This window comes from Punica granatum, chromosome 2 (genome assembly GCF_007655135.1).
Source record: "Punica granatum isolate Tunisia-2019 chromosome 2, ASM765513v2, whole genome shotgun sequence".
Lineage (NCBI taxonomy): Eukaryota > Viridiplantae > Streptophyta > Magnoliopsida > Myrtales > Lythraceae > Punica > Punica granatum.
The window spans coordinates 44,380,572-44,393,609 of NC_045128.1; the positions used below are offsets into that span (position 1 = coordinate 44,380,572).

At 42.1% G+C, this 13,038-nt stretch overlaps 3 protein-coding genes and 1 long non-coding RNA gene across 10 annotated transcripts; 3 read left to right on the plus strand and 1 right to left on the minus strand.

The window, feature by feature from the left end:
* The first annotated feature begins 129 nt into the window (after positions 1-129).
* Positions 130-3,541, plus strand: LOC116195381 (pentatricopeptide repeat-containing protein At5g42310, chloroplastic-like). 7 transcript variants are annotated; one of them, XM_031524536.1, is made up of 5 exons: positions 133-1,531; positions 1,831-1,983; positions 2,221-2,292; positions 2,408-2,510; positions 2,695-3,541. In XM_031524536.1, exons 1-5 carry the CDS (start codon positions 287-289, stop codon positions 2,703-2,705), a joined length of 1,584 nt encoding a protein of 527 aa, XP_031380396.1. In that variant the 5' UTR covers positions 133-286; the 3' UTR covers positions 2,706-3,541. The 7 variants fall into 7 exon arrangements, with proteins under 7 accessions (XP_031380395.1, XP_031380399.1, XP_031380398.1 ...); XM_031524537.1 differs by having other exon boundaries at positions 134-1,531; positions 2,843-3,541; XM_031524534.1 differs by having other exon boundaries at positions 132-1,531; positions 2,408-3,541.
* A 1,127-nt stretch (positions 3,542-4,668) lies between these two features.
* On the plus strand, positions 4,669-5,710 carry LOC116195383. The gene is made up of 2 exons (XR_004154631.1): positions 4,669-4,716; positions 4,861-5,710. It is a non-coding gene; the product is annotated as an uncharacterized LOC116195383 (long non-coding RNA).
* Positions 5,711-6,012: 302 nt separating this feature from the next.
* On the plus strand, positions 6,013-9,165 carry LOC116194071 (ankyrin repeat-containing protein At5g02620-like). The gene is made up of 4 exons (XM_031522784.1): positions 6,013-6,613; positions 6,770-6,904; positions 7,636-8,165; positions 8,309-9,165. Exons 1-4 carry the CDS (start codon positions 6,013-6,015, stop codon positions 8,978-8,980), a joined length of 1,938 nt encoding a protein of 645 aa, XP_031378644.1. The 3' UTR covers positions 8,981-9,165.
* A 641-nt stretch (positions 9,166-9,806) lies between these two features.
* On the minus strand, positions 9,807-11,546 carry LOC116195382 (late embryogenesis abundant protein At5g17165-like). Its single transcript, XM_031524542.1, has 2 exons — positions 11,128-11,546; positions 9,807-10,385 (listed from the first exon to the last, which is right to left on the minus strand). Exons 1-2 carry the CDS (start codon positions 11,325-11,327, stop codon positions 10,091-10,093), a joined length of 495 nt encoding a protein of 164 aa, XP_031380402.1. The 5' UTR covers positions 11,328-11,546; the 3' UTR covers positions 9,807-10,090.
* Between the last annotated feature and the right edge of the window lie 1,492 nt (positions 11,547-13,038).

Sequence of the window (13,038 nt, forward strand, 5' to 3'; positions counted from 1 at the left end):
TGTATTTTTATTGTGCAGTGAATATAATTAAAATTAAAATTATAATTCTAAAATTTAATCATGAAATCAGACTGCCCCATAATTTGCGTACATTATGATGTAATGGATAGCAGCATATCTCTGCACATTCCACCGATTCAATTATTATTTCTACCGTCCAGCGCTCACCTCAGCTCAATCTCTCTCTCGTCCCTCTCGACCCTCTTTCTGTTTCTGCGAGAGTGAGACTGCAACTGCAGTACGTTGTCCAAAGAAGAAGAAGAAGAAGAAGAAGAAGACGACCGTCATGTTATCTTCTTCTCCTTCTGTTCCCACGTCGTCTTCTATTACCATTAATGGCTCATCTTCGCTCTCCTCCTCTTCTCCTGTCTCTTCCGGCCGTATCCGCATCAAACGCCGCTTCCCTCCTTCCCCTCACCCATCCTTTCGCCCCCGCAGCACCGTCGCTGCCGCATCCCCATCCCCATCCCCCGCCCCTCCCACTTCCGCTCCCCCTAGCAGTCCTTCTTCATATTCTCCTCTCGACGGAGACGAGGAGCTCTCCGTGGTCCTCTACAACCGCTGCATCCGAGATTGCTGCAGAGCAGGGGACATCGACCTGGCCATGTCTCTCCTTTCCCAAATGGAGGCCAAAGGCTTCCTTCCCAGCCCTTCATCTTACTCCTGCCTCATTGAAACCCTGGGCTCCCTCGGCAGGACTTTAGAAGCCGAGGTCCTCTTCCAGGAAATGGCCTCTTCCGGATTCACCCCTCGCCTTCGCCACTTCAACCTCCTCCTCAGGGGATTCCTCAGGAAAGGCCAGCTTGGGCTCGCGTCCAGGGTTTTATCTGTCATGGATGATTTAGGTATCCAAAAGGATCTCCACTCCTACGAGATTCTCTTGGATTACCACGTCAATGCTGGCCGCCTAGACGACACTTGGTCTGTCATCAATGAGATGACGCATCGGGGCTTTCAGCTCAACTCCTTCGTCTACGGTAGGGTCATTGCTATTTACCGGGACAATGGAATGTGGAAGAAGGCCATGGCCCTCGTAAGGGAAATTAAGGAGATGGTCGTCGTGCCTGATCACCACATCTACAATGCCGTCATTGATACCTTCGGCAAGCATGGCGAATTATCCGAGGCCTTGGAGGTGTTTGACAAAATGGAACAGGAGGGCGTCACTCCAAACGTAAATACTTGGAATTCTCTGATCCGGTGGCACTGCAAGGCAGGCCATCTCGACACAGCCGTCGAGTTGTTTACCCGGATGCAAGCACAGGGGTTATATCCCGACCCCAAGATCTTCATTACCATAATTAGCCGGCTCGGGGAGCAAGGGAAGTGGGATCTGATTAGGGAGAATTTTGAGTATATGAAATGCAGAGGACACGGAAAGAGTGGGGCTATTTATGCCGTGCTGGTCGATATATATGGCCAGTATGGGAAATTTCAGGATGCCGAGGAGTGCATATCTGCTCTCAAGTCTGAAGGGCTGCGGCCTTCTGCTACCATCTACTGTGTCTTAGCGAATGCGTATGCCCAGCAGGTAGTCTGCTTCTTACTTGCCTCATCCTTCCTTATTACTAAATCATAAAGTATCATCCAGCACCTTTCACGCTTCGTGATTAGGTTCGACTGGATTACTTATAGCAGTGTTCATTCTTTCGACGTGATGTCGAATTCCATTCCCCTCGAAAAGTATTTGGACTCTCAACAACTACCCTACACCCACAGAGTTTGACATAAATTCCGCTCTTAGCTACCATTTCAATCAACCCGTAACCAGTTGCTTTTAGAACCTTCCAGGTTATCTGATTACATAGTTATCTCAATCTGTGTGCTCAGGGATTGTGGGAGCAGACAGTTAAGGTACTTCAGCTCATGGAAGCAGAAGGGTTTGAGCCAAATCTAATAATGCTGAATGTGTTGATTAATGCATTCGGTATAGCTGGAAAGTATTTGGAGGCACTCTCTATTTACAAACACATGCAAGAAATTGTAGGTTTTCTTCCTTCTGCTGGCATGAGATGCAGAACTTTGATTTCAATGATAAACGCGATTCTCAATCGATTCGAAAACAGAATGTCAATTACTTCTGTTGGTTTCCCTGTTTAACATAACTTCTACATGACCCATTCTTTGAAAACCTTACTCCTTTTGGATAATTCTTAAATGAACAATCATGTTTTTTTCGATAACTATTAATTGCGAGGAGCTTGCTCGTGTTTGCTGAAGGGTATTTGTCCTGATGTAGTCACATACAGTACGCTCATGAAAGCATTTATCAGAGCACGGAAATTTGAAAAGGTGGTGTGCCTCTTCTATCATTAGTTGAGTTCTCGAAAGTTAAAATGTTAGGAATTAGTTTATTCCCTGTATAGTGTTAAAGTACTGTTCACTTATTTTGCTTGGCTGAATTCAGGTTCCTCAGATATACAAGGAAATGGAGGCAAGTGGATGCACGCCAGATCGGAAGGCCAGGCAATTGCTGCAGGCTGCATTGACCATCCTTGAACAGAAGCACTGTAAGTCTGAGATCAGTATCTACAAGCATGTTTCTTGTATCATCTTTTGGCATGTTCATTCAAGATATTATTGCACATACCAACCTTCTAGTGTTCCTTTCTTTCTTCTTCTTCTTTTTATTTATTTATTGTCATTAAGGGGTTCAGGGTGGAACTTGATATGGTCTCTACCTTTGCTTCCTAGTTGGTGATTGACTGTAGTGCCAGAATATTCCCGAGGATCATGGTGTTCTCTTTCATTCTTCGTCGTGCAGCCATTTAGAAACACTTGCGTAAAATGCCTATGTTATTTCATGGACTTTAACTAGCTCCTTGCCTTGTGCATATGTCAGGTTAGAGGAGACTATTCGAGTTGATACTGCAAAGTGTTTCTGGAAACGTGACCTGTTTCTAGAAACTTGCTTGCCTTAATTTGACAAGGTTCATGGAGATGCATGTATAAAGTGAAATAAATGAACAGACACTTGGTATAATTTGGGTATATAGATTGCATCCTCTCTACTCCTTGCAATTGGAGAGTACCAAATTCACCTAAAATTGTCATCTGGAAAGGACAAATTTGTAGCTATCAACTGAAGGGAAATTCTGACGGGTTTCTTCAAAGTTTGTATTGCCAGTCATGATAATGACAATATGATTCTGCTGGAGATGATGAATTTCTTGGATGCGTTCTTCGAACTTCTAATCAGCTAGCATTCACAAGATTTTGAAACACCGAAGAGATAGTTATGGCTCTGGAAGCTGCAACTCATTCCTCAGTTACAACATAGAAGGGGGAACGGTAACGGAGGCTTTGGTCTTCCCTGTTATGTTGAATTATTTCTGGATGGTCCAAACATGAGTGCTCAAGCCTCGAGACTAGCTATTATATATCTTAAAAGAGGGGAAGAAGAGGACATGAGAGTTTGGGTTTTTCAGTCAGTGAGGGGTATTGCTTCCTGTGAGAGTAGCTTGAGCTGTGCTGCATAGTATGTTTCACTGTTATCCTATAAGTTACTAAATTTCAAGCAGTCGCCAGTGTTCAGTGCTTAGGCTAGTGCCTATGAGTCATTGGCAACTCTACTCGTATGAGCAGAATCTCTGCTACGTGGTGTCAGTTGGGGGTAAGCATCATTACAACATGTCTCTTAAGGTGTGCCAGTTGTGACCAGTTGCTGGCAGGCCATATTAATTTCTCAGTTATGAAGAATCTCAGGAGCCAATCAGACATTGAATTCTTTGGCTTTCACTGTAAAAGAATTCCAAGTATCCATCACAGAATCAGATGATGTGATCTTCAGGGCAAGAAAGAACAGGGGGAGGTTACAGCATGCCCTTTCATCATCGATGGATTCACCAGAAGAGGTCACTGTCTTGGAGTTGTTGACAGTAATGAATCAATATGGAGATCACCTTATTCAAGTTTGCTAGGCGAATCGAGTGTGACTCCAGATTGTGAAACATTCTTGTTAAGAGTTACATGATCGAATCTTTACTACGTGAAGTGGCTGTTGTTTTCAGAGTATTTGATTAACTGGAGAGAGCTGAGGCCGGCCTTTGTATTGATTGACATGTCGTGCTTTTATGAGGATGAAGCATAAAGTACGAGATTCATGGAAAGGAGAGGAAGACAGTGGCAAGAGCATAGCTCATAGATGCAAAGTGTCTTAGTTGTGCAGCATCTGAGTCTGTGTTGGGTAATGTAAATTGCAAGGGAAGGGAAGGGGAGTTAGCGGTATTCTTGCGTTACCTATGCTGCAGCCACTGAAACTAGAGACAGTTGTCTTTTGGATTTGATGTTGCAAAAAGGAGGTATGGAGGAGCAGAATTGTGGTTATGAATGGTCTAATTAGAAGTGTGGATGACAGGAATGGGGAGGTGAGTTGGGCCTTGGAATGGAGCATGCTAATGGGAGGTCACTTCCTGCACGCACTAGTGTACAAATTTGCCTGGCAAGCTCGTGTTTATAAGATGTGGAAAGGTAGGAATGAGAAGGTAGATGCTGATTTGGTCCCTTCAGTTGAGAACAACATTGCCAGTATCATGGATGTTCGTGGAAGGCTTTCGGGAGAGGAAGATAAGAACTGCATCCTAAAAGATTTACTTGAAGCCTGGGGAGGAGAGAGGGGGGGGGGGGGGGGGGGGGGGGGGGGGGGGGGGGGGGGGGGGGGGGGGGTGGGAGGTGGAATGCATTCCGCTGTTAGTTGTATTGTCCTATTTTCTTCAGGTTGTACTGCTGTTAACTCAGTTCTCTCTTCTGACACTACTATATATTATTTGATCAGTTTTATCAGCAAAGAGCAAACTTCAGTTTTTTAACTTTTAATCTGTTTTTAAAATTACGGCCGTTTCGTACATACAATTTACGCAGGTGATGGTGGAAAAGGAAAAAGGATGATTACTTGTTGGGGCAGTGGAATCTTTGATTGAGCTCGAAAGTTCACGGAAACTGAACCCGAAGGAATGGAAGAAAATACTGAACAAAGAACTGGAAATTAAGGTGATGTTGAAACGGATGTGGAATATTCATCATATTCTTAAATAATAAGAAGAAAGGGGGGAAGTTTGAACAGGACCAAGTGACTGACTTAGGCCCAAAATGATGAAGAAAAAAAAGACCAAGTCGAGTCGAGTCAAGTCCTCTCCTCTCCAACAGCTGTTGTGCCAGGTCCATGCCTTCCACATTACGATCAAGGGAAGATTATGTGCCTTCCATGTTACGATCAAGAGAAGATTATGCTCATGCTCATGCTCATGCAGTCAGAGGCAGCATAGCGCATGGTCATAGTCGATAGTCTCTGCTCCCCCCTGAAGTCCTCTCTGACGATGTGGGCTTGGCTTCTCTTCTGTTCAAACTCAAACTCAAACTCAATCCAATACACTACAATACAATACAGAAAGATTCCATTCCAATCCCTGTATTTCTATTACTATTACTGCTGCTGCCGCCACCCTATCGAATTATGCCTATTATTATTTGATGAGATTCATTACGTCCCACATCTGAACGATATAACAACTTTTATTGCTTTCATTGCTTTTATTGTCTGACCCTCACCCAGTTCCCAGTATAACAACTGACATGTAAACACAGTTGACTAAAAAAGTCTTGGGCTCTACTTCGTTTAGCAGTAATAAAGCTTAGGTCAGAATTAACATTGGAAAGGAATGGAGACCCACACACAACAGATAACACACTCCAAAAAAAAAAAAAAAAAAAACAAAGCCTGTTCTGTCCGTACATTTTCATGGTTTTTTTTCAGTCATCCAAGGTTTACCCTCGGTGGTCCAAGCCACTCTGCTGCATTTATATTCTGCACATATATATATATATATATATATATTCTATCTCGCGGCATCCAAAATCTGACTGCATTGTCCTTGGCCATGATTGTTTTCAAGCTTGTCTTAGTAGTCTGTTAATTTGATCGTGTTTTCGTGCTCCTTTGGCTACATCATAACCTGTGTCAGAAAATATTCTGACGACCAATCTTCTGGTATGATGTTCAATTGTTCCTCACCCATGGACCCCCAACTGTATGAAGCTGCATCCTCGGGGGACTTGGAATTCATCACCCGGCTGAAACCCGACAACTTGATGTATCTCGGCCATCTCACCCCTCTGAACAACACCATTCTTCATATAGCCGTCACCTTCAGGCAAAAGGATTTTGCAGCCCAGGTGCTCAAACTCTACCCGTCTTTCCTGGAACTTGTCAATGAAGATGGCAATACTCCACTCCATATTGCTGCCAAGATTGGCTGCTTGGAAATTGCCCAACTACTAATAGATAGTGGGCGAGATTCTGATCAGGGACATGACAAATTAGCCTGCTCCTGCTCCAACAGGAACGTCCTGAGGACCGTGAACAGGATGGGTGACACGGCTCTGCATGTCGCTGTGAGAAATGGTCACTTTGATCTGGTGGAGTTGCTGATCAGAGAAGATGTTGAGCTGTCCACCTTCCCAAACCTTGCGGGTGAAACTCCAGTTTTCTTGGCCGTGGAAGGAGGGTTCTTCAACGTTGCTCGTCACATATTGCGTGCTTCACCTGCTGCCCCACCGAGTAGAGGCACACATGGGATGACTGCTCTTCACGCGGCCCTAATTCGTACACACCATGGTCGGTCTCGATCTTAACTAGTCTTGTATATACAACCCGTATCATATGATTTGATAGTCTTTGTCGATCATCTCCTTTTCTTTTGCAGTATGTTTGAATTTATTAGAGAATCAAATGTTCTCTGATCGTCTAATAGAATTCCTGAGAGTTGATTTCAACTTCTTATCCTGTCAGGCAGGGAGTCAGAATACTATGTCCCTGATCTGTCCTTGGAGAACATAAGACGCATTATCCGGGATTCTCTCTTAAATGTACTAGGACGTTTTGGGGGATTCCGAACCCAACAGATAGGTAATTAATGACCAGCAATTCCAATTTGCTCCTCTTCTCTTAAACCTTTTTTTTTTTTTTCTTTTCCTCTTTTGGTGGAATATATATATTAAACTAGTAGGGTTGCTCGTGTAATGCACGGGAAAACTAATAAATAAAATCATGCACAGTATGTATATGATGAAAATCATATATTCCTTGCTTCATCGTTTAATTCTACTTTAATTTAATATAATCATAATAATACATTTGAAAATTTTGACAATTCAATATTCTCATTAAAAACATATGATGCATTCTTCGACCGATCATTATTATGTCATTATATCGATGCATCTTATTCATAATATTGTTGGTTTATTCAAGTTCCGTGAGTAACTGTCCCTATTTAAATACTTTATAAATCGGCTTATAAGATCGAATTAAGAACAATTATATTATGATATGTTATATTATAGTATATTATTATTATTAGTACTACTTACTTATTTCATGGTTAAGTAATGTCTATATTTACATTAATTTATTTGCATTTTTTGAAAAAATGAAAAGAAAATTCGAGAGCATTAAAAAGGAACGTACCCTCCACGACAGCTTCCGAAATGCTTCCGGTTTATATAAATATATATAGTTTAGTCTTAGTAAGGAACATCTGCAGTGAATTGATGGCAAACCAAACCATTGCATGCCTTGGGATCTTTATCTAGCCTCAGAATTTGGCCTTTTTTCTTTTTATGTTATTACTCTTTCAGATATTATTAAGGAGTTGCTTGAGAAGTGGCCAGAAATGGTGAAAGAAGTGGATGGACAGAAATGGACCCCTCTTCATTACGCAGCACACCTTGGTCATCTCGAGGCAACCCAATATCTTCTAGAAGTCGATAGGTCGATAGCTTACCTTCAAAACATGGAGGGAATGTCTGCTTTCCATCTAGCAGCAAAGGCAGGGCACATAAAGGTCATGGATGAGCTCATAGATCATTGTCCAGACATCTGTGAGTTGCTTGACAACAAGGGAAGGACTGCTCTCCACTTAGCTGTTGCAAACGGAAAAGCTAAAGCGGTTAAATTCACTCTCGAGAGAAAGAAACTCGAGGGCCTCATCAATTTTCCTGATCATAATGGGAATACTCCTTTGCATCTCGCTGCTCTTTATGGCAACTGCAACATTTTGATGACTCTCACTTACGACCAAAGAGTTGACAAGAAGGTTGTGAACAAGGAGTATCTGAAGGCAATTGATGTCATTCAATCGAACACAGGTATCGGAGAGCTTAGAAAGGTATTATATACAATACATATGATCTTCTACTACAAAAGTCGTCCTTAGCTTTTTCTGACAAGATGGTTGGTTCGATGAAAACAGATACGTGATAGGGTCATAACATTTATTTATTTTATGAATGAATGAATACAATTTTACAGACGAGGATCATGCAGAAGATGGAGCAAGCAGGAGGTCGACAAAGTCTACGAAGAGTGATCTTTGAAGAGAGAGATATGCAGAATCCCAGCTGGATAGCTGAGCTCGAAGTGGAGGAAATTGAAGAATTTTCAAATAGTGAGCGAGATCTTTCTCCTAACCTATACAGCAGCAACAGCAGCAGCAGATTGGATGATATAAGCAGCACTAGAAATAAAAGCAACAAGGACATCAGGTTGCGGAACCAATACAACCGTCTTAGGAATATCTCGGGGACTCACTTGCTGGTTGCAGTACTCATAGCTACAGTAACTTTCACGGCAGGGTTTACAGTTCCAGGAGGTTATAAGGATCAAGGAACCTCGCAGGGAACAGCAGTTCTCACCCCAAAGGTAGCTTTTAAGGTATTCTTGATTGCTAACGCCCTTGCCTTCTACTGCTCCACAGCCTCGGCATTCCTTCACTTCGTGGTCTCTCTCGAGGAGAACTACCACCTCCTCCTGCGTTTCACGAAATCAGCAGCAGCACTCATTTACATCTCGACACTGTTGCTAGGCATTGCCTTCACTTCAGGAATGCTGGTTATTTTGCCAGGGTGCTGCTCGGCATTCTTTAAGGCTATCTTGGTGCTCGGCTGCTGCTTTCTTGGTTTTTGCCTGTTCGGGTTTATATGAATCCCTGGTGTTGGTGCATGGTGACAACTGTTGGTATTAGCTCATTGTAATGATGCTTTCTTTTGTTCTTCTTTTCCAGTGAACTGGTTGGTTGTATGTTAATGTAGATTGTACCAAGTTGGCTATAACAAAACAAACAAGGTACATACCACTGACTGCAAACTCTTAATTACTACTGCATCTCAGTCCTCTTCGCATCGTATTGAGCTTGGGAAAAAGTTCCTTGTCGACGTGTCTCTCACTTAATTCCTTGATTAGATCATCTAAAATCGAAACCAGAAAGAATCTAGTTACAATATTCATTCTTTTCTAGGAGCTAGAAAAGAATCATCGTGCGAGCGAGGGTATGCATTCACGAGCTGCCTTGCCTGCATCTGACTAATTAGCTCAGGAAACTGATCACAACAGATCATATGCTTTGCTTGATAAGATAAAAGTCAAGAGGCATACCGCATAAACCGCATGCAAGTAATAGCACTTCCCGATTCCTATGGTGGGGTCCCATCCCAAAAATGGTTTCTACTTTAGCATAGTTCTCTCCATGGCCATGGCACCCTTAACGTTACTTCTTGGCGTATATATAGTTCAGCTTTCAACAACATCCAACTAACTAATTACACAGGATGACACATGAGTAGGTCCACTCCAAGGGGCCGGTTGCGTGGTCTAATCGAAGCTTAATCCGTCTGATCCCTTGTCAATAATAATACATTACCACTAACTTAAAACCTTTCCTCCTGACGTGCATTCATAAACACGGACTACTTAAAATCTGCAGCACTACTTTGTCGTTCAGGCTTTATATATATATATATATATATGTATGTATGCAAACAAAAGGCGCTACCCATACATAATACAATTGATCCGATCCAAGAAAACATGCCTGGTTTCATGCACTATCAGCTTGGAAACTGACAAACACATTCGATCCAATTCTTTTCACTACATGAAAAACAAAAGTGAAGTTCGTCTAAGGAATTAAAACCGTTCTGAAGCACAGCAATCATAAACGGTAGCTTTCTCGGATATCTGTGCCGGGGGATGATGCAGTCATGTTCACTGCTACTGCCAGCACTTCCTATTCATGTAGCGCCATCAGGTGATGCTTCATTCTTCTGCCTCTGTTTCTGGGAGGCTGACGGGCTTCTCCAAATCCTCAATACTGGTAAGACGGAAGAAGGCTTCCTCCTCCAGGACAGAGCCCTCAGGTGAAGAGTGCGCCCCACCCTCCCCGTGTTCAGTGGGGTTGCTGCTGTGGTCACTGGTGGGACCAAACACCCCGGTTTGAGGGTTGGGAGCCCAGTACTCTTCGGACTCGGGCTGAATCAACTCATCCAGGACCACAGGTTGGGGGGCCTGATCATCAGGGTTCTTTTCATATGCTTCCGGGAGTGGATTGTTGCTGGTTTTAAGAATGGATTGCATGATCAGTATTAATTGTAAAGCAAAATATCAAATTCTTTTGAACTGAACTTAAAAGAGTAAACCCGCATGGGATTCCCTCACATGGCAAACACCAACCAACATCGTCTGAGCAAATGACAATGACATAGTATATTGCAGTGCAAGGTCACATACACGTACACTCACGCGCACAGGCACAGGCACACACATACATACAGAAAATGAAGGTAGGAATTAAGGGTTGCTGAAAGTGGGAAGTGAAAGCGATTCTCCATCGTATCCCCTCGATCACGGTCACAGTGACAGTCGCAGTCATGGTCACACTGACTAGCTAATTAATAGTAATGAACGGTCAGATGGGTCCTTCCTTCCTTATCAAACAACACAACACAGTGACAGTGGCAGCTCTCGGCCCCCCGCCTCGGCACCCATTCACGAAAACCAAAAAACTATGCCAAAATAATCAGAAAACTCTATTACAAACAACTTACGACTTCTATTCTGTTGTTTGACAGAATTGGACCCAGCACCAGCAGTGCACATACACATCTTCACTTATCAATTAGTATCAATCGAGTAGGGATTAATTAAATTAAAACTAAAAATAGGAAGCTTAACAGAATCATTCTCTCCCTAGCTCTGCTCTGCTTTGATCTGCTCAGGAAATACTTACACAGCTCAACTTAAAACCAACCAAACAATTTAACTCATGTATTAATATATATATATATATATTTTACCTGGAAGTACTAGCAGTGTAAGAAAGGGAAGACGATGATGATGGGATCATCCTCAGCAGAGCAGATGGAGTTGGAGTTGGAGTTGGAGTTGGAGTTGGAATGGATGGGTTGCAGATCAAGCGGTTAGCGATTAGTCTCTTCCCAACGGTAACAAGCCGAAGCCCACCACCTCCGCTCTTCCAGCTATTAGCCGCCGCCATAGCCTCAAAACTTTTTGTTACGGCAAAGCGGGGCAGGACAGTCCATCTATCTATCTATCTATCTATCTATCTATGCATCTAAATCCATACATCCACACTACACTACACCACACCATAATAATGAAGGAAGAAAAGAGAGAGAGATGGAAAGAAATACATATAATAATAAAGAAAAAAAGAAAGAGAGAGAGAGAGAGAGAGAGAGAGAGAGAGAGAGAGAGAGAGCGAGAGAGCGGTGGCGGAGAACACTTAACACTGAACAAGCAGCGGTGCCGGTTGGTATTATATTTTATTACCTACTGGCCATCCCCCGTCCCCTCCCTTCCGGCTCTATTACTATTATTATTTGACTACAGAGAAAAATATTGTTACTGATTTGACCGGTGAAAAACCGGTCAGAACAAGCCCATCATCCCAAACAACATCGAACATCCAACCGAGGCTCCCACCCCTAACACATGGCCAGGGGTCGTCGAGCCCCGCCATCCCAAAACTGGGGCTCAGCCAGCCGCTTGACCTAGAAGGGGCTCGAGGAGCCCCTCTCCCAAAGCCAGGACCTCGACAAGGCCCTTCTCAAAGCCAAGAGCTTGACAAGCCCCTTGTCCTAAAAATAGCTCAAGGAGTCCTTCCGAGACTCATAATTCAACAATATAATCATTACAATTCAATTAAAATCAAAATTCAATTCTACTCGATTCTAAAACCAAACACACCTTATTAGATTCTTTTAAGAAAATTCTTGTCTCTAGCTAATAAGAACCTATCTTATCCCAACAATGATAAAATTGTTGTGAATATATTTGAAGATGAAGTGATGTGATAAAAAAGAAATTAAGTTAAGATTAAATTTTAGCACTCCGTTTGGTTTTACAAAAATATTTAAAAATTGTTAACTCTAACTTTAATTCTGCTCATTACGCAACAAAAATCAACAATACAATTATTACTTTTTCCTTTTTCTTCAAATTTTTAACCATTCGATACAATTTTTAATATTAAAATTTTTCAACTATCAATTACATTTTTCACAATTCAACAACACAATTATTACTTTTTCTCAACTATTTATTATTTTTTCACACATTTTCTCATAATTCAACAATGCAATCATTACAATCAAATTAAAATCAAAATTCAACTCTAAAATTAAACACATCATAGAATTCTAACTTAGAGACCTTGGGGAGTGCTTTATTTATTTTCAGTTTTATTTAGTTTATGAAATAATATAATATGAATACTATGACTACTAAATTTGGGTTGGTCGGTCTCGTTTCTTTTTCAGTTTTGGTCTGATTGTGAATTTTTATCATTTTGCCTTACACCTCTACTCTGCTTGTACGGGCTCGATGTACCTCTCTTCAGGAAGCCCGTCGACGGCTGAATCAGAAATTATTCCCATTCCTTTAATTCCAGTCGAGTTGACTTTATAATATCATATATGTCGGTACTGTTACCAGTGACCTTGGGATACCGTAACACCCGTGTCACAGCCGTGTTTGACGTGGTGAAGCCCGTGTCCCACTCACTATTTAACAGCTGGAAGGGGGCAGGATCAGATGACCCAAAGTTATACTAGAAATTTCCTATATCAGTGTTTATTCTCATATCAAATCAGATTGATCAGATTAGTACGATGATGGAAAACAAAATTGTTACTTTTATTCCGATTGTTATGGGTTGTGGGCCCATTGTTGTGTGTGACCACTGA